Source organism: Panthera pardus, unplaced genomic scaffold (assembly GCF_024362965.1).
Source record: "Panthera pardus isolate Hobbes unplaced genomic scaffold, ASM2436296v1 HiC_scaffold_26, whole genome shotgun sequence".
Classification (NCBI taxonomy): domain Eukaryota; kingdom Metazoa; phylum Chordata; class Mammalia; order Carnivora; family Felidae; genus Panthera; species Panthera pardus.
Genome location: NW_026526832.1, coordinates 14,800,962 through 14,823,177, shown reverse-complemented (window position 1 = coordinate 14,823,177; position 22,216 = coordinate 14,800,962). Strand labels below are relative to the sequence as shown.

The following is a 22,216-nucleotide window of genomic DNA, read 5'->3' as shown; positions in this document are numbered from 1 at the left end:
GGGGGAAAGGCAGAGGCTCAAAAATAGCCAAGGCAGTTTCAAAGAAGAACGTATTTATTAGGCTTATGCTATCATGTATCAAAATTTGTTATTAGTCTGTGGTATTAGTACAAGGATAGATAGAAGCCCAGCAAACAATAGACTTAAATCCCTGTATGTAGGATTACCTGAAATGAAAATAGTAACTGCACAACATGATGGGGTAAATACGATCTTATCAATAAATGATGGTGGGGTCAGTTAAATATTCTTGTGGAACAAAAATGAAACTTTAAACCCTAATGAACTCTATATGCAAAAATTAATTATAACTGGATGATAGATATAAATGTGTGTAACACGTACAAAATATAATAGTACCCTTTTATGGAAAAAATATGCTCATACCTTTATGATCTTAGAGTACACAAAGATTTCTGGGGTGCCTGGGTGGCTCAGTCGGTTGAGCATCCGACTTTGGCTCAGGTCATGATCTTGCGGTTTGTGAGTTCAGGCCCGGCGTCCGGCTCTGTGCTGACATCTCGCAGCCTGCAGCCTGCTTCGAATTCTGTGTCTCCCTCTCTCTCTCTGCCCCTCCCTTGCTCATACTCTGCCTCTCCCTGTCTCTCAAAAATAAATAAATGTTAAAAAAAAAAAAATTTTTTTTAAGATTTCTTAAAAACAATTTTTAAAAAGCACTAATCCATAAGGGGAAAAACATTGGAAAAAAGCAATTATGTTAAAATTAAGAACTATTTTTCATCAGAAACACTATTAAGATAGTGAAAACAGAAGTCATAGAATGGGAGAGTATATTTGGGTGTATCTGATAAAGAAATTGTATTCAGAATATTTGGGAGAGCTTCAAGAATCACAAAAGGAAAAGGCAGAAAACCTCATGGGAAAATAGAGGAAAGACTAGAATGAGCACTTCATAAGAGGGGGTATCTAAATATCCAATAAATGGAGAAAGGTGATCTGTTTCTTTATCAGAAAAGTACAAATGACTGGAATGGATACAATAATGTGGAGACAGTAAAAGATAAGCAAATTGTAGTCTACTATATAATGGGATACTATTAGGTGATGAAAGTAAACAGCTGCAGCCAACTACACGTAACAGCAGTGATGAATTTCACAAGCGCAACTGAAGTGCCACACAAAGTGGAATTTATACGGCATCACTCCATTTATAATTAGACAAAATGAAACTTTAGTGACTACAGTTTCATGCTTAGGTGGTAAAATTATAAAGAAGGGTAAGGAAGCATTGAGTATAAAAATTGGGATTTTAATTAACTTTGTGGAGGAATTGAAGGTTTCACAAATAGGAGATAGAATAGGGGCAATTTCTTATGTGCAGTGATGTAATTCTTGGCCCGCCTGGTTAAATAAGTTTTTGGAGTTCATTAAGCTTGACTTTTTTTTTTTTTTCATGCATATGTTATTATTTATATTACAAATTTTAAAAAATAAATGTTTATCAATAATGTTAATTCTACAGGTACTTTTATATGGTGGTGAAATTGTGATTTATTTTAAGTTCATCTTATAAAACATGAAAGATGACATTTGCAGTCATAGATCCATAAAACTATTTTACAGATCTGTTTTTGGAAAGTATCATTGTATATAATATTCTTCTTTAGAATATCCTCATTAAAAGAAATGTAAAGCATTGGTATTATTTTTAAATTACCCTTGAAACCAATACTTGCAAATGTTTTGAGGGTATATCGTGTATTATATTTAATGAAAATTCTTTAAAAAGAGGATTCTTGTTATATAATTAATTTTACATTGCACAAAAATAATAATGAAGAATTGACCTTTACAGAGTTTGAGGTTATGTTAATAAAACCAGTGGTTCTAAGTCATTTTTTCTCTCTCTACCATTCACTTTTTTAGTATGTCCCCTATTCCCAAAAGATTTTTTCTACACATCACATTCTCAGTAAGAAAGAAATTGAAAATTGTTCCTTCTAGAAGTATGAGGAATCTTACTGCGATTAAAGACATATGACACAGTTAAAGAATTAAAGATATGCTTTAACTAGATTCATCCTAAGGGAGCTGGCTCATGTACCTATTCCTTTCACTGTTTTCTCTATCTAATTTTGTCATTGACTCTAAGTCTTTACCCCCTCTTTTACTGATATTTTAAATTTTTTATATGTTTTTGTTTAAAAGATTTTTTTAATATTTATTAAATATTAATGCACAACCAGGGGAGGGTCAGAGAGGGAAGGAGACACAGAATCCAAAGCAAATTCCAGGCTCTGAGCTGTCAGCACAGAGCCCGATGCGGGGCTCAAACTCACAAACCATGAGATTGTGACCTGAGCCAAAGTCGGACGCTTAACTGACTGAATCACGCAGGTGCCCCTGTATTTATGTATTCTTAAGTATAAGCATTTTCCCCCTTCCCTTAACCCCTGGCAGCTGCCATGTGTTCCATCTCTCTGTATTTACCTACTCTGGGTATTTCATATGAATAAAAGTGTACGGTATGTTACCTTTTGTGTCTGTCATCTTTGACATAGCATGTTTTTGACGTTCATTTACAAAGTAGCATATATCAGTACTTCATTACTTCTTATGGCTGAATAATTTTAATGTATGTATATATCACAGTTGTTTATGCATTCATGGTGGGCATTTGTGCTGTTTTGGCTTTTTGGCTATCATGAATAGTCTTGCTATGAAAACTCATGGACCTGTATTTGTTTGAGTGTCAGTTTTTATTTCTTTGGTTATATACCTAGGAATGAAAGTGCTGGGTCACATAATTAATCCTTTGTTTACTTTTTTGAGGAGACTTCAGCTGTTCTCTTATAGCAGCTAAATTATTTATGTTGATACTTATAAATATTTGTGAGGATAAATAAAATCAAATAGTAAGAAATTTTCATTTTTTGTTACAAGCCACAGGTATCGAGCTCTCATAACCCTACATCAACAGAAGAACAACAGCTGTATTGGGCAAAAGGGACTGGCTTTGGAACAGGTTCTACGGCTTCTGGATGGGATGTGGAACAAGCCTTAACTAAACAGAGGCTGGAAGAGGAACATGTTACCTGTCTTCTGCAGGTATATTTACAAAGTTGATATTGTCGGTGATAATAGTTAAATTTTTTTTTATATTTGTGTTGATTTTTAAGTATTGATGACTATCCAACTCATCCTCAGCTACTGTTATAAAATATATTATGCTCCTTGCTCTTAGTACATTTAAATACCCCTGGACAAAGATTATTTGTTCTTCCCTCCTTGTAACTCTAAATTTCTTCCATCTCAATTAGCTTTTTCACTGAGAGGAAAGTGACAAGGACGAAATTATCCAATAACTGGAAAATATACCATTTCTACCTTCTTCCAGTCATCTTCTCTTCTAAAATGCTGTATCTGGACTCTCTTTTTTAAATATATATATTTAAATGTTTGTTTATTTATTTATTTATTCTTTTATTCGTTCCTCACATTGTTTTAGGACTCTTCTAGAATCAGGCAAGTTGCACTAGTATGGAAAGTCCCACAGCACCAATGGGAAGGGCAGGTGCTTAAATAATAGCTTTAGTCCCTGCATCAACTAATTGACTAAAATGGGCCAAGTTTTTGAGCATTATTTTCTATAATTCTAGAATGACAGGCTCATTCTAGTACGAAATTCTAAGATCACTGTCAAACTGTACAGTGAATCTATTCAGTAATATAAATAATACAAGAATTGTTGCTAATTTTTTTAAGTTTGTCTTGTTAGGTGGATTTTTTTCTGTATGTCTAGCTATATACAGTGTAACATTGTGCAGAACACACCCTTCTCTTTTGAAAAATCTGAGGGAAACAAGTCTTGTTTTTGAAACAAAGACGTTGACTGACTTGAAAATATAAACTCTTGGTACTTAGACTGAATATCTAACAAAATGCGGGCTTTTAAAGTATGTGAAGCTAAAATCCAATTTAAACCCTCTAATTTTTATTTTTAGGTTCTTGCAAGTTACATAAATCCCGTGAGTGGAGCAGTAAATGGGGAAGCTCAGTCATCTCATGAGAGTAGAGTACAGAACAGTAACGCCCTTCCTTCTGTACTTCTGGAGCTTCTCAGTCAGTCTTGTCTCATCCCAGCTATGTCATCTTATCTACGAAATGATTCGGGTAAGTCACATTGTCATTAGTCCTTTGTTTACTTTATTATCTATTAAAATAATGAGGTTCCGTTGGAGTATTTGGTATTATCCTTCCCCAGTATCTGTAGGCATGAGATTAACGGATTTATTTCTTAAAAATTATTGTGGAAACACTTAGTTGTTTTTTGGGGATTCTAATTGGGTTACCTGTGTTGTCATCTGTCCTGAAACACAAAATCAAAGTTTTCATTGTCTCTTTGTTTTAACCTGTGAATGTACTTTTTTACAAATAATGTATAACTGAAAATAATGGGCAAAGGCTAGTAGCTTTTTGATAATATTCTGAGCTAAATATTATATATTATATATAAATATGGTTGAACTTCTATGCATTTTAATAATTTTAATGTTTTTCTCAAACACTATAAAATTTCAGATGATGGTAATTTCAAGACATGTATAAATTATTTTAGTCCCATAGGTACTTGATAATAAGACTACTAATTTCATAAATTCACTAATAAAAGTACTGTGGGTACTTACTTTGCCAGTGTGCAGCTGATCATTGAAACTAGTTTATTTCATAAGTAGTTATGAAAGTATCTTCTGAGAAACGTATTCTTTTCCTAAATAATAATAGAAGGATGTGTTTTGTTTAAAGATAGTGCCAAGAAAAACAAGTTAATTAACATCGCTTCCTTTTCACCAGGAACTTTTAGTATCTGTTCTTCTTATCTATGCCTTTCTTTAATCATATTGTTATGAAAATAGACATTTACACATCTGCTTAGATTATTAAGGAAGAACAGGTGAGGAAAATGATGGGAATAAATCTTTTTAATGCACGGTTAGAGATGGAAAAGCTACTTGTATTTGTAAAGGGGTAACTGCCTCTATTTTCTACCATTATGGAGATTATTGGGCTTCTAAACACAGTTCTCTAATCTGCCTTAAACTTCATAAAAATATTGAGATGATACATTATTTAGATTGAGTTTTCTTTTACATTGACATGTTTGATACATTAAATTGGTCTTTTTTAAAAAGTAGTTATCAGGTACACAGTGTATTTTTTTGATTAAGTAAAATATTTAGAGGTATAAACACTTAACTATTTTAGATATTGGTACTGAAATTTAACATTGGGTTGTGTAGAGAAATTGAGTAGAGTGGGATAAGGTTTTTCTTTATCTCTTTCCACATTATTAAAATATTATTTAATTAGTCCTTTCACTTTTAAAATGTATATCCTCTCAAACATTTTAAAATTTATCTTGTTCTATAATTCAGTCTTTGTATAATACTGAGCTTTTATGTTTATGGATCAGGGTCAAAAAGGAAATCCAGTATTATCTACTTTTACTGTTTAAAGTAATGTATTCATGTAAGGTGCACTTTCTGGTAAGTATATATGTTAATAAATAAACTGTGATTTTGTTAACCATATGCAATTACGGAGACTTAGATGCTGTATCTTGGAACTATTTTAGAAGTTTAATGTGACAGATCAGAATTTGACCTTTCCTTTATGACTTACTCTTTCCCTATAAAATCATTTTGTTTTAGCCCTACTTTTAGAATTATGTGCTCGAACCTGGTACCTTGTCCATTGGTATAACTGGAATTGGTACATTTATATTTGAATGTGGTAACAAAAATGATTTTGGAATAATACTTTAAGATCAATTAATTGCTATAAAGTGACTTAGTTAAGTAGATCAGATGATTTGGTAATACACCTTTTAAATGATCAGAGAAAATTACTGTCACGTTTGGGATATATTCTGATCTTTAGATTGTGAGAAAAGTATGCTCATTTAGAATATTCTAAATATGAATTAATTTTCAGGAAAAAAATACCTTAGTATTATATCAGTAAATATGTTATTTATATGATCATTAATTTTGCTTAAAATGTTAGTTTTTAAGTAGCATTTTAAAATCTGAACAGATTACCTGGTCCAATTTCCAGTTTTGTCACTTGCCTATAGAACATTATTTTTGGTGGGATGCCTGGGTGGCTCAGTCAGTGAAGCAACAGACTCTTAATTTTGGCTCAGGTTGTGATCTCACGGCTCATGAGCTCAAGCCACTTAGGCTCTGTGCTGATAGCATGGGCCCTGCTTAGGATTCTCTCTCCCTCTCTCTGCTCCTCCCCTGCTCACACACTCTTGCTCTCTCAAAAATAAATAAATAAACTTAAAAAAAAAAAAAGAATATTGGCAAGTTTGGGTGGTGGGATAGGGTAAAAAACCGTTCCCAGCTTTGCTTTGTCTTTCATAATACTGACATTTTTTACAGACTACAGGCCATTTGTTGGTGTTTGTGGGAGAGGTGCTAATAATTTCATTTGAGACATTATATTCAAGGGATGGTTTGCTTGCATCGCTAGCAGATAATATACAAAAACACAAGCAAGCATAATGAAATAGGCTGTCTTGAGAACTCTGGTAAAGTAGTACACATTTCCTTTCTGTTACATGTTTAGAAACAATAGGCGAGCAAGACAAGACATACAGCAGTTCATGCCATACTTTCATTGGCCTGCCATTAAGTATTGAATGTGGTTTCTTACCCCTTTACAACCTCGTTTTTGTCCTTCTTTTCTGACTCCTAATGTATAAGTTAGATACTTTGAAATCTCTGAACTTTTCTTCTTAATGACTATTAAAGAGTGCTATGAATACCAGAGTCTACTTGTGTCTTTTAATAATGCCTTAAAGTTCTCATATTAGAAGGCTTGTTATGTAGCAGGTTATCTGTAAGTCTGTTTTATTTTGGTGGAAGTTTAAAAATTGGCCAAAAATTTTAAGTGAATAACAATATGCTAGCCATACTGATAAACAGAAATTGCACATAATAATTGATCTTCACTTTAGCTGTGAACATCTTTGCATCACAGGTGAAAAGAGAGTACTGTCCGTTGTAAAATCATTACCAGCATAAAGAGTGCATACTGATTCCTTGGAGAAAAGGACACCCTTTTTTCCGTTACTGACCTTCTAACAGTTCTGTAACTGAGACACTGATCCCATTCTCCAGAGATAGGTACTGATTATGTTTAGTCATTACATCTGTTATATTTACAATAAGTGATTCTCAAACAACACTTTAACTTGTAGCATAATATGGCTTTGTATTATTTATCCAGTGTGTTATTTTTATATTGATTTGTAAAATTTAAAAATTACTGGATACGCTTATGAATGTGTATGTTTAGTGTTTTATTTATTTTTGAGAGAGAGCGAGCAAGCACGCGCACACGTGTGTATGCAAGCAGGGGGGTGGGTGGAGAGAGACACGGGGAGGGAGAGGGAGAGGGAGACAGAGAATCCAAAGCAGGCTCCAGGCTCTGAGCCGGCAGTGCAGAGCCTGATGCAGGGCTCAAACTCATGAATCGTGAGATTATTACCTGAGCTGAAGTCAGATGCTTAACTGAGTGAGCCACCTAGGCTCCCCCCAGGAGGAATTTTTAGTAACCTAATAGTAGTTTTGTTACTATACACTTTTCATATATTGGTCTTTCTCTGTTGGTCTGAAAATGGGTGGGGCACAAAAAGTAGAAGCCTGTTTATAAGTGAAAGAATGGCAAAATTTTTGAAGTGTTTGGTTTGGTGATCAGATTTCTCAGATATTATGGGATGGTTTCAGTTATTTAAAATAGATATGTATATTTGAAGCTTAAATAATAGTTCTTTTTATGCTAATAAAATAAAGAAATATATTAGTGTTCTTACTTGCTTTTGTACATTAGATTAACCCAGTAATATACCTCTCTGTTGGCCAACTATATGTATCAAAACAGTATTGTGTATGTATTTTTAAATTTTTCTTGAAAGAATTTAATTCAGTAAGCTTAGTATGTAACCAAGAGAGTTGCTGGAAAAATTATAAAACAGTAAATTTGAAGCCAGAGCTGAAGGTGGGTAATTGAAACAAATAAGTGAATTACATGTTTGAACTCAAGTATCAGTTTTCATAGGAATGGTAAAAACCGTTAGAGAAAGTAGTTAGGTAGATAGGAAAATCCTTGTATAAAGAATGTGTTCAATTTAACTTTTCTTTGTCAACATTCTATTTGTTATAGCCATGTTATTTTGAAAGCTGCCTTGTAAACAAGGATTTTTTTCCTCAAGCCACGGTTAACTATGCTATTCAGTAAGCATGCAGTTACCCTACTGGCCACTAGATGGAGATCCTGTTTCATTGCTAGCAATATTTGGTTTAAAAAAAAAAAGTATGAATGTAGAATGTTCCTTTAGGGTACCTCACCCTCACCTCATCTTGATACCATTTTGGGAAATGACATTCTCCTATTTTCAGAAAACATCACTGAGAATGTTAACTTACTTGCCATTTATGTAATGGAACAAAAGCCTTTATCAGGGATGCCTGGGTGGCTCCATTGGTTATACATCTGACTCTTCACTTTAGCTCAGGTCATGATCCCGGGGTCATAGGGTTTAGCCCTACATCAGGCTCTGCACTGAGCGTTAAGCCTGCTTAAGATTCATATTCTCTCTCTGTCTCCCTCCCTCCCTCCCCCCTTTTCCTCCCCCCTCCCCCATCCCTCTCCTGCTCATACTCTTTTTTTCTCTCTCTGTAAAAAAAAAAAAAATCCTTTATCAGTATTATAAAATCTGTACCATTTTAGTGCTGGTTTCATAGCATGGAGGTAAATACAATTTCAGAAAGGGAAACTTGAGTTTTCCTGTTCATTCCCTGCCAATATACAGACTAGGAAAGGACAAATGAGAAAAATGAAATCCAGAGACATTTAGTCAGTTGTCCGGGTTTAACTCTTTAGCAGTAATCTGGCTATTACCAAACTCAAAAATTTTCAAATCTGAAGGAAAGCCATAAGTGGATTTTTCAGTATGGAAAAGAGAAATGAATAAACATGATAGGTTAGAAGAAGGTAGAAATGAGAAAACAAGTATAGGACTTTCTTTTGGGAACATTATAAGATACCAGTTTGGCTGTTTGTCTTAGCTAAGTGATGGTATATACTAATACGAAAATTTTGTCATTTTCACAGCGTTGGTTTGCTGGTTCCATAACTACCTATAGTGGAACAAAACCCATTAGTGTAAGCTGTATTAAAGTATCTGATTTTCCTCACACTGGAGTTATGTGTTGAGGTTCTTATCGTGTCTTATCTTTTGTTATATTTCTCAGAAAGTGAGGATTTAAGTTTAATCTCATGAGTATACTAGTTGAAAATAAAGTTAATTTTCTTGTTATAGCAAATGTCTTAATTTAAATATGACCATATTTTTAAAACCCAAAGTTATTACTATAAAGTTAATTCAAAGTAAATGTACAATTGGAAGTGTACCCATCTTTCCTTTTTTTTTCTTTCCTTTTTTCCCCATCCATCTTTCTGGTCTTCAGGGCAGTAAATTCAGGAGGGCCTATTGTTCTTTAAGAGCTTGAATATTACATTAGTGTTGTACCGAGAAAAGATAATAGTTTATCAATAGAAAGTATGCAATTTTATCATTCGTAAAAAGTTACTTTGTTGATACAACTTGCCTGAGAACAAATAAGTAGAAATTATTGAGCCATTATGACACATAATACTTAACTTTATATCCTTATTTACAGTTTTCTTTGTAATAGTTTACTTGAAGCTTTTGAGTTGTGTATGCCATTTCTTTGCACTCTTTTAATAAACAGTCTGTCAGAAAGGGGTAAAAATTTTAAGATACTTCTGCTAAGTAGAATTGTATGCCATTTGGTTTTTAATCCCAAACTGTTATAATATGGCCCTAGTTTTCTTGAAAATTAGCTGAGGAGTACAAAATAAAATCTGGAATGCTTGCCTATATTTAGTGTATCTATTTTCTACAAAAACAAGATACTTTCAGGACCTGTCTACCATTTCATTCTTTTTTTTTTCTTTTAATTTTTTCTAATGTTTGCTTATTTTTTGAGAGAAAGAGAGTGTATGCAAGCAGAGGAAGGGCAGAGAGAGAGGGAGACACAGAATCTGAAGCAGGCTCCAGGCTGAGCTGACAGCACAGAGCCCGACGCAGGGCTCAAACTCCCGAGCCGCAAGATCATGACCTGAGCCGAAGTCAGACACTTAACTGAATGAGCCACGCAAGCACCCCTCTACCATTTCATTCTTGGTAAAAGAGTACAGAATGCCAAGATTTTGATCATGTTAGTGTCCACTCAGTGTGTCTTGCACATAAGCGTTCATCAACAAATGTTAGTTCCCTTTATCTGGAATTCTCATCTTTGTCAGAGGCATCCTATATGCAAATATCTTTGGTGTAGAATACATCACTCTCTCTGTTAAATAATTGTACTGGTAATTGTAAAGGGGGAGATGGGGTTGCTTTAATTAAACTTTAAATGGATTCCCAACTGATTTGATTTGTACCGGTTTGTAAGGATAAAATATCTGCAACACTGCAGAGATACCTTACTTGATCAACCACAGTAAAGCGATCCTTCCTTCCTGTTAGTTGCCAGTGTACCTAATGCTTATATTTTCACTTCTCACGTTGTAGTGCTGTTATAGTATAAACTTTCTTAATGAATCCACCTAACCACTTGCCAATTAAACATAACTCTCTAGTTCTTTTATAAACAACTCAACTTGTATATGTATATTTCTGTTCTCAATAGTTAAATTGTAAACCTGTTAAAAGTTGTGTTTGTTTCCAAATTTATTTATGCCTCTATTGCCATTACATAATTCAATATTACACAAACTGGATGTTTATATAACAAATTTAGAATACTTTTTTTAAAGACGCCATAAAAAAGGAATTGACTAAAACAATCAAATTAATTAGGTTTACATTGAGAAACTATAAAATATATCATATACATACATATTTCCCCAGCAGAATGCCCTTCCAGCTGGGTAGAGCCCTTCCTGACTTGTGTAAGAAACATACATACTTTGATCCTATGCCAAAAATCTTTGATACTTTGATGTGGGTTTCTCTGTATTTCATTCTTTTTGTCTACTGGCTGGCTTAACTGCCGACTTAAGCCAGCATTCAGCATTTCTAGGGTTGACATGAATCCCCAAAATAATTTGTTGGCTAAGGCTCAGTTGAGGAGTATGAATTCAATAAATTAAATAATTGGAAAACTGCAAGGGAGAGGAAATATTGTGTATGAATTATTATATGCAAAAGTTACTTTTATCAAAGTATTTGTATGAAGTCCATTGATGTTTCTGTTATAGCACTTATATATGATAGTGTTACTTATATCAAATTCATAGCTATGCAGTAAAACACCTTCTAATTGTTTGTTAATGGACAAATAGTCTTCATGCTGTGTGCTCACTTAAGATACCCTTTTAGTAATTTTCATTTGCAAGTAACTTTCTAAAAAAATATTTTTTTAAGTTTATTAGAGCAAGCACATGCATGCAAGAACAGGGAAGGGACGGTAGGGGGCTTTGGGGGGAGAGAGAGAGAGAGAGAGAGAGAGAGAGAGAATGAGAATATCAATCCCAAGCAGGCTCTGTGCTGACAGAGCTCCCATCATGAGGTTGTCTCACAAACCATGAGATCATGACCTGAGCTGAAATCAAGAGTCGGACACTTAATCTACTGAGCCACCAGGTGCCCCTCATTTGCAAGCATCTTGATTGCAAAGGCATGTTTTGTTTATAAATATGCAGTAATATCAAAGAATAGTTTTCGGTTTATTTATTGAGTTACATTTTAGTGAGAATTCTGGGTGAAAAAATTCTTTCTCTTACTTTACTGTACCCAGTGTTTATTTCAGCATTTTGTTTTGTTAACATTTATGTATTTAAAAAAAATTTTCTAACGTGTATTTATTTTTTGAGAGAGAGAGCACGAAAGGGAGAAGGGCAGAGAGAGAGAGGGAGACACAGAATCCAAAGCAGGCTCCAGGCTGTCAACACAGAGCCTGATGCGGGGCTCAATCCTACGAACCGTGAGATCATGACCTCAGCCAAAGTCGGACGCTTAACCAACTGAGCCACCCAGGCTTCCCAACATTTATTTATTTTTGAGAGACAGAGAGACAGAGCATGAACAGAGGAAGGGCAGAGAGAGATAGGGAGACACAAATTCCAGAGCAGGCTCCAGGCTCTGAGCTACCAGCACAGAGCCTGGTGCGGGGCTCGAATCAATGAACCGCGAGATTGTGACTTGAGCCAAAGTCGTATGCCTGACTGAGCCACCCAGGTGCCCCCTCAGCATTTGTTTTTAACTATGTTTTGCTCAAATATAATTTCTACAACTCGATCTTTTACAGGAGAAAATATAGTTTTAGTTGGGAAGGATTTTAACTGTAAAAGTCAAATTACCAGATCACTACTAAAAAAATGTAATTAGTTTGCCAAGCATAATATATTTGTTATGTAATTATCTTTTTTATTTTATTTTTTTATTTTTTAATGTATCCTATTTAACCCAATGTATCCCAAATATTATCATTTTAATATGTATCAATATAAAATTCTTTTTTTTATTTTATTTTTTATTTTTTAAAATTTAGATCCAAATTAGTTAGCATATAGTGAAACAATGATTTCAGGAATAGATTCTTTAATACCCCTTACCCATTTAGCCCATCCCCCCTCCCACCACCCCTCCAGTAACCCTCAGTTTGTTCTCGATATTTATGAGTCTCTTCTGTATTGTCCCCCTCCCTGTTTTTATATTATTTTTGTTTCCCTTCCCTTATGTTCATCTGTTTTGTCTCTTAAAGTCCTCATATGAGTGAAGTCATATGATTTTTGTCTTTCTCTGACTAATTTCACTTAGCATAATACCCTCCAGTTCCATCCATGTAGTTGCAAATGGCAAGATTTCCTTCTTTTTGATTGCCCAGTAATACCCCAGTGTGTGTGTGTGTGTGTGTGTGTGTGTGTGTGTGTATACACACCACATCTTCTCTATCCATTCATCCATCGATGGACATTTGGGCTCTTTCCATACTTTGGGTGTTGTTGATAGTGCTGCTATAAACATGGGGGTGCATGTGTCCCTTCAAAATAGCACACCTGTATCCTGTGTATAAATGCCTAGTAGTGCAATTGCTGGGTCATAGGGTAGTTCTTTTTTTAGTTTTTGAGGAACCTCCATACTGTTTTCCAGAGTGGCTGCACCAGCTTGCATTCCCAGTGATTGTCTTTTAAGATATTAACATTACCCACATTACTTTGTATGGTTATTAATTGCAAATAATTATAGATAAAATTTAGTATTTAATTACTAAAAGGATTTATAATTTACAGAGAAATAATTTAAAGATCTCTGATTCTTTCTGTATGATATTTCCTTGAAATATATAGGATGATTTTATGTGTCAGATTAGGCAAAGTAAATGGATAAATTCCTTAATTGAAAATTAAATATTTGAGAGACACCTGGGCGGCTCATTTGATTGAGCATCAGACTTTGCCTCAGGTCATGATCTCATAGTTTGTGAGTTGGAGCCCTGCATTGGGCTGTCTGCTGTCAGCACAGAGACTGCGTCGGGTCCTCTGTCCGCTTCTCTCTCTCTGCCTCTCTCTAGCTTGCACTCTCTCTCAAAAATAAGCATTTAAAAAAATGTTAAATAAAGTTAAATATTTGAATAATGCATGTATTTAGCTTTCACATTAGTTTTGAGTTCACTTAAATTAACATTCTGTAAACAAATGTTTTATTCAATTGAGTTGAAGTTTTTGCACATTTTAGGTGTCTATTTTATTTTTGTTTTTACTGAAATTCATCAGGGAAATAAACTCAGCACGTGCTGATGACTCATCAGAAAAAAACAAGATACTTTTCTTACATAGTGTTCATTTTCTATGTAATCTTACAGTTAGAATTGCTTAACTACCAAAAAATCATTTTAAAGTATGCATTTCTTTTGGGATATTAAATATAAATCCAGAGGAAGATAGTGATTTTGAAAATATTGTGTTTATTAATGCTGACTAAATCTTTATTTTGCTTTACATTTTGTTGGTCTTACTTTCCATGCTGACTAAATTTCCCTTTCCTATATTAGGTAGATAGGTAGGAGCTTAAAGAAAACATATTTAAATGCAATTTGATTATAAACAATATATTCAACATGTACGTTGAGAAAAAAATGTCTATGGCATTTTTGCTTTCGTGTCTTGTTTATATTGCCAGGTCATGTATGTTTTCTGGCAGTAAATCTTGGTCGTCCGTAGTCATCGCCACGCTTAGAACAAGGCATTTACCCTGGAATGTGTGTCAGAGTTCTCTGGAAATGGACTTTTAAAGGATATTCTTAGAAATCATTCTTATTAGAGCTGGCTTTGGTCTTGAATGCAGCCCCATGAAAAAGATCATCAGAGTGTGGTATAGAAATAAAACAAGAACAATTACCAAAGGATGAACTATTGTCCCATGATGCCTAATATGGCCGAGATAGGCTCTTCTTTTTCTTCTTTCTTTTCTTGCTTCTTAACATCTTCTGCTGTAATGATGACAAAAGTACTCATTTTCCCAGAACATCTCTTGGTCTAGAAAAAAAGAAAATTGTGAAACCTCTAGGAAAGATTCCTTCCAACATGTACAGAAATAGTAAATAAATTTACTATACTTGTTATCTTTGCATAATTTTTCAGGGTGCATTTCTATTTTATTCTGTTAACATGATGGAAAATGATAGAAAATGAATATATTTTAGTAGAACTTCTAATCTATTATCAACAGTTCGATAGGATAAGAAAATATAATTGAAAGGTAAACATTAGATCTGCCGTTTATATATGTTCTATATTTAGTAACTCTGAATTTTATTTTCAGATATTCTATCTATATCTAGCTAAGCTGACATACATGTGAATTGCAGTCAGTTGGCCTGATATGTGTATATAATCACTGCATATTTTAGCCTAAAATAATGAAGGTACTAAATGTCAGATTTTTAAAATAATAAAAAGAGATGTGTTCCTTACTCTACATTGCATCAGGAATAAAGTATTATCAGATATCCTGCATAGTCCACAGTGGTGATGAATGGATTTTTTCTCTTCGTGGAGAGCTTCTGCTTGTACTCAAGGAAAGAAAAGTGAGCAGAGCCTGGACAGGCTTCATACTCAAGATGACAGATGTTTTCATTGTATCCAGGGGGAGGGGTCTTCTCCAGTAGTAATCCATGTAAATTTCACTGTAACTGTTTGGTATAAATTGATAGCCTCTACTAGTAGTAATCAAATGGTAAATGTGTTCCATGTTTCTTTTGGCTTTTATACATGCTGAATGGTGCTTCACAAAAATGGTGACTACTTACGAATTTTCTGTCTGATGAATCTTAAAACTCTTCTGTTTCTTTTCAGCTATTTGAATATCCTTTTCTGTGTTGAAATGTAATTTCAAATACAGAAAATGAGAATTCTGTTTTTATATCTTGTACTAGTTACTACCTTCAAATTAGAAAATGTCTCTTACCGGAATAATTATAGTAATGTCACACACCTCTATCTGTAGTTGTTAACTCCAAGGTACTTTTCAAGCATTGCATAATTCAGCAACCAGGGAACTTCCGAGCATCAGAAGGATAGTGACTTTGTTTAATAATAAGCAGTAACATTGAACATGCACTTGGCACTTTATGAATAATGATGGAGCTGTAAGCCACTGTTGCAGACATGGTGTTGCATAACAGCGTTGTGCCCCTGCTCTTTCTTTGTCAGCTGGTCATATTTTTTTTTTCTTTTTTTTAAAATTTTTTTTAACATTTATTTATTTTTGAGACAGAGAGAGACAGAGCATGAACAGGGGAGGGGCAGAGAGAGAGGAGAAACAGAATCTGAAACAGGCTCCAGGCTCTGAGCCGTCAGCACAGAGCCCGACGCGGGGCTCGAACTCACGGACCGCAAGATCGTGACCTGAGCCGAAGTCGGCCGCTTAACCGACTGAGCCACCCAGGCGCCCCAACTGGTCATATTTAATCCTTTAGTAACAGTGAAGTATGCAGGTAAAAAGGAGCAAAGTATAAAGATAATCTAAGGTTTTCTGATGAAGCTCTTATTGACACAAATGGGACTAAAGAATTCAAGATGGAAACAGTTGCTTTGTGTTATAGTTTTTTAAGTAAATTTTTTTAATTTTAATTTTATTTTTTTCATTTTACTTTATTTTTTAATTTATTCATTTATTTTTGAGAGACAAAGCATACGAGTAAGCAAGAGGCAGAGAGGGAGGGAGAGAGAGAGAGAGAGAGAATCCCACAAAGTTCAGAGGGAGACTGAGAGAGAGTCTGGAGCCTGGAGTGGGGCTTGAGCTCACCTGATGCAGGGCTGGAATTCACGAACTGTGAGATCATGACCTGAGTCAAAGTCGGATACTTAAACCGGCTGAGCCACCCAGGTGCCCTGCTTTGTTTTGTATTTTAACAAGAAAGTTTTCATTAAGAGTTTGTTACATTTATTGACTCCTTTGTTCACTGACTATCCATCCATGTTAGTTTTAAAAGTGCATACCAAAAAAACATGAACATAAATTAGCTTTTCCTTAATTTTCTCCTCTCTGGCCATATTCAGAAATAAATCTTTTTTTTAAAAAACACAAATAATACAAAATGAGTTATTAATTAATAACCATGTTCTAAGTTCCAGACATAAGTGTAGATTGCCAGATATGTTAATATCTCTTAGAATTTGACATTAAAATTAACGCACTTGTTTATGTAACTAATTATTATCAGGAAAAAAGCAAACATACAAAAACTTGACATTTTAAGAGCAAAATACATAAGAAGTGATACAGTAATGAAATTTAGTTAAAGTTCTTTGTAAATCGGACCCACGGTTTTATGTCTCACACTGTTAAGACGATTCTCAATCTCATTGTCCGTTGCTTATTACCTTGTCTCCACAGCTTTTGCTTCCATTTCTCATTTGAAGAGAATATATTTTATTTTCATAACTTAAGATTCTCAGTTGTCCCTTCCCACTGCTAACTTAATTGAATGAAATGTCATTTGAATAAAAGGAAATACCATGTTTCATTTATTTAAAAGAGCTGTTTTATTTTCTCTATTCCCATTTATTTTTAGATTTAAAAAAATTTTAATTAGCAGTCATACATGTGCTTGCAAATTTGTCATATCTTTTTTCCCGACTCCTTTTTATTGAGTTTTAGCATGCTGAGCTGGCCTCGGCATTATTCTTATAATGGACAGGTGGTTTCTTATTTTGTGGTTTTTCCTGGCTTTTTGTAACTTATAACCATTTAATAATTATTATTTAAAAAAATCATTGTGTCCTGGGGTGCCTAGGTGGCTCAGTTGGTTAAGCATCTGACTTCAGCCTAGGTCGTGATCTCACAGTTTGTGAGTTCGAGCTTCACATCAGGCTCTGTGCTGACAGCTCAGAGCTGAGCCTGCTTCAGATTCTGTGTCTTCCTCTCTCTCTGCCTCTCCTCCACTCATGCTCACTTGCTCTCTCACTCTCTCTCTCTCTCAAAAATAAACATTAAAAAGCATTTTTTTTCAATCATTGTGTCTTGGATTAGTTATATTCTTGTATAAAATACTATGGTTTTTTTGTAGTTTGTTTTTTAAACTAATTTACTTTATTTTGGGGTGCTCCTGGATGGCTCACTTGGTTAAGTGACCAACTCTGGATTTCAGTTCAGGTCATGATCTCATGCTTCTTGAGTTTGAGCCCCGTATCAAACTCAGCAATGACAGCATGGAGTCTGCTTGGAATTCTGTCTTTCCCTCTTTCTCTGTCCTGCCCTGGCGTATGCACACACTCTCTCCTTAAAATGTATAAGCCAAAAAAATGTGTGTGTGTGTGTGCGCGCGTGTGCACCGTGCTTTTTAAAGCAGTTGTACAGCTTTACATAAACATTGAGTTCTGTATATTCCTTCTCTCTTCTACTCAGTATCCTCTGTTACTTCTATCTTGCATTAGTGTGGTACATGTTACAATTGATGGAATAATAATGATACATTGTTTTTAACTAAAGTCAGTAGTTTACATTAGTGTTCACTCTCTCTTGGACATTTCTGTGGATTTTGACAAATGCATAGTGTCCTGCATTCCACCATTATAGTATCACACAAAGTAGATTCCACTCACTTCCCTAAGAAACTCCCTCTGTTCCCCCCATTCATCCCAGACTGTCCCTCATCCCCCAAAACCTCTGGTAACTTTTTTACAGGCTCCAGTTTTTCCTTTTCCAAAATGTCATATAGTTGGAATTATACAGTATATAACCTTGTCAAATTGGCTTTCACTGAGTAATTCTTTCGCTGAGCAACATGTATTTGAGTTTCCTCCATGTCATTTTGTGACTTGAAAGCTTGGATAGTCAACAATTTAACAGTTCACCTTTTGAAAGACATCTTGGTTGTTTCCAGGTCTTGGCAGTTATGAATAAAGCTGCTGTAAATCTTCATGTACAGATTTTTGTTAAATTTTTTGTTCCATTGATCTATTTGTTATTTTGCCAATACTACATTATCTTGATTATCATTAAATTTATAGTGACTCTTAAAGTCTGCTTTTAGCAGCTCTTTGACTTCTTTTTAAGTATTATACTGGCTATTTTGAGTATTTTGCCTTTCTGTATAAATTTTAGAATTGGTTGGTACCCACAAAATAAGTTACTGGGGTTTTTGTTGTAATTTATACTCTTCTTTTTCTCTTTGAATGTTACAAGGAAGCAGGCTGGGAAGAATAAAACACTGTGTGCTGTACTTCATTAAATGAGTTTATAAAATAGCACAATTGGAAATCTTTGGATAACTGGCCATATTTATATCAGTGTAAATTCTAATGTGTCCAGTACTTAAGTGTAGAAATGGAAGCTATTCGGAATTTTAGCGGAAGATGGAAGATAAGCTTAAGCTTCATTTCTTTTGCTGGCTCTGAGACAAAAGAAGCTGTATAAGTCACATTTGTGTCTCTCTCTTCATATATTTGAAAACTAAGATGACATATTAGGGAAAATGTTCATAAAACTTTTTCTTTTCTATACAAAGCAGTATTATAAAGCAATTGAAAAAAATAAATAACCCCAGAAGGAAAAAGTGGAAATGGTATGTGAATAAGTAATTAAGAAGTTTTTCATAACAGTTCTATTGAGGATAATTCACTTACTGTACAATTCACCCACTTAAAGTGTACTTTTGATGAGTTTTGACATATTCACAGATAGGTGCAGCCATCACCACCTTTAGAGAGGGATTACTTCTAGAATTAGTTTGTGGTTTCAGTGAATTGTTGATAATGCAATCAGAGTCATTTCCTGTATTATTTAGTTATATTCCAATTTTAGAAAGGAAAATGACTACACTGTTTATAATTGCTATTTTCATTTGGGGATTAGCAATCAGTGTACTGTAACTTATACCTTTATTCTTAAAAATTGATCTGTGAGGAGTTACTGTTACACCGTTTGGAAATGTGCTTTTTCATTTTAAAATTTCCTTTGTCAAATTATTTCTTCATATTCTTTGGATCAAATAGTTTATATTTCAGAACATTTTAGGTTTAGTTCAGTAGGGTTGTTTTCTTTTAATAAAAACACAATATTGCCTCAATTATTTTAAGAACAAAATTGGTGTTTATTTTCAGTCGTGTTGATTAACCTGGCTAAGTGTCTTGTTATTAAACCTCTAAGACAGTTTTGTGGATATATGATAATCTCCTGTCACTTTACTGTTTGGAGTCATTTCAGTGTGATGTGATTTGGTATATAATTTAGTTTACTGCTTCTGTAATGTGAGATTATATGTTACTAATTACTTAGAAAAAGCCATGCTTTGTTGTATTAGATTTAATTTTTCCAACAGTAGAATGTTGCATAGCAATGGAGGATGAATTACCTGGAGGTAATGTAATGTGGAGCATAAATTGCATTCATAAAATTTTATTCAAAAGACAGTAAGGAAAAACACCAAATTCTGAGCAAAGTCTATAAGTATACATAATAACATTGGAAAACAAAATTCTATCCCTTAATGAACACACTGTCTAAAATAATAAGTATTTTCTTTCTTATACAGAGGTCAGAATAATTTTTAAACTAGAAATAATATATATTGTCTGTTGCTTATTCTGTGACAAGATCATAGCTGAAGTGTTTATATATCTTAAGTTCTTTAAATCATCTATGTGTTAACAAGTTTTATGACCTAGTAATTACTAAATTATTTCCTTTTGTCAATAAAATATTTACTGCATGACGGATACTCTGATAAACCATTATAAAATAGTTCAAACTGGTATATGATGAAAAGTAATTCACCCTGATATTGCCCCCCCCCAACCCTAGTTCTTCTTTCTAGGTGAAAGTACTGTTAATTAATATTATCAGTATTCTGTATCTAACTATATAAGTATATCCAGTACATGTATGTATCACTGGTTTTTAAATAAACCTGAAACAAAGTATTCATGCTGTTTTAAATGTAATCTAGAGATTATTTCTTTCACTCTATATAATATCTACAACTCGCAGAGAAAGACTCATCTCTTTGGGTAGAGCCCATACCCGCATATTTTTCATGGCTTATGTAGGTAAGCATAATATAAGGACTTTGGCATTTGAAGAAGGTATTATCTGAGAGAATTTTTCACTATGATGGAAACATTCTATATGTTTCACTCTAATGGAAACATTCTGTTGTCCAATATGGAGTCATGTGAATGTTGATCACTTAAAATGTGGCTAGTACAGTTAAGGACAGAATTTTTAATTCTTTCCATTTTAATTAAAGTTAAATAGCCATGTGTGGCCGGTGGTTACCCTATTGAACAACACAGGAGGCATCACAGTATAATGAAAAAGCTCTAGAGTTAAATGTACCTCAATGTCATTGTTCTTGCTGTTTTCTATTTAGCTGATTGTACATGTTATTAAATCTTAGCTTCTCATACACACAATGAGGACTGTAGTTCCTTTTCCTAAAAGTTATACACACACAGAATATCGTGTAGAAAAAGGATTAGATGTATGTATACCAAAGTGATATGCCTGGTGAATGAGTGGACAAGGAGAGAAATGGTCAAAGTAGACTGTAGCCTTATCAGCAATGTTTTACGATTTGTCAGGATAATCGGTGTGAGATGTTACTCATGTGTATAACATTTATGTTTAGAAATTCATCTTTTTCCTCTAAGTATTCCTATGTAGTTTCCCAGCTATAAAAAAGCAAATATATTTGAGTTTCGTTTTACATTAATGTCATCTTTATGTATTATTTTACAACTTATTTCACTCAAGTATGGGTATAGGAGATCTATATTCTTTTCAAATTCTACATAGGATACAATCATTTAGATATTATTGTGTGTTTAGTCCTTTATTGCTCTTAGGGTGCTTCCTACTTTCAGTATTGTATGCTGTAAAAACAGTATTATATTAGTCACCCTTGTTTTATAGGTGTATAGTAACAAATGGTATTGCTAAGTCATAGAATATGGGCATTAAATAGTGCCAGATTGGTTATCAGGTTGCATATATATCTGTTTATGGAAGTCTGGCTTTCTCATATCCCCACAAGAATTAATGTTGTATTTTATGCCTATTGATTAGTAACTTTGGGTTTTAACTTGGATTTCCTTGAAAACTGGAGTGTACTATGTTATACCATAAAATTGTAGTAAGCTGTAACATTAGGTCATAGGTTGGAAAAAAGGCTTTAAACCTAACCAAGTATGTATGGAAATTTTGTGTATGATTAAGATGGAGAGTAAAATTTCAAAGGAAGGCCAGAATGAGCAGTCCTACTTTCCTCCCTCTGTCCTCTGCATCACCATCGGAAGGTGTGGAACGAGGACCGACTCCTCCATCACTCTGAAGAGCCTCCCTGTTTGTCATCAGACCGTCACAACTGATTTTATAGAGTTGAGAATTCCTAAGCCGCATCTCCCCATACTCTAATCTCAGTATAGGTCTGTGGGCAGTGAAGCAATTTCTGCCTCCAGTAGGTACTCCTCCACTTCTCCTTCCCGGTTTCAGTCTTTGTGTGTGTAGCAGTCAGAGTCCCTGTTAGCATCTGAAAAAATTTTTTTACTCATTTGCCCTCTACATAGAACGTAAGCTACATGAGAGCAGGGATTTTTGTTTATTTTCTTCACTGCTGTATTCTCAGCCTGTCAAGCAGCATGTTTTCAGTGAATA

At 34.2% G+C, this 22,216-nt stretch overlaps 1 protein-coding gene across 13 annotated transcripts in view; it reads left to right on the top strand.

Annotated features, from left to right (window-relative positions):
* Positions 1-22,216, top strand: part of BIRC6 (baculoviral IAP repeat containing 6) — a 222,596-nt gene that overhangs the window by 159,331 nt on the left and 41,049 nt on the right. For all 13 annotated transcript variants that reach the window (XR_008418046.1, XM_053891020.1, XM_053891019.1 and 10 more), the window contains 2 exons: positions 2,905-3,069; positions 3,966-4,134. Coding sequence is in view for 12 of the 13 variants with exons in the window: in XM_053891020.1 (XP_053746995.1) it covers positions 2,905-3,069; positions 3,966-4,134 (334 nt within the window). In the remaining variant the exon portion in view is untranslated. The remainder of the gene's footprint in view (positions 1-2,904; positions 3,070-3,965; positions 4,135-22,216) is intronic.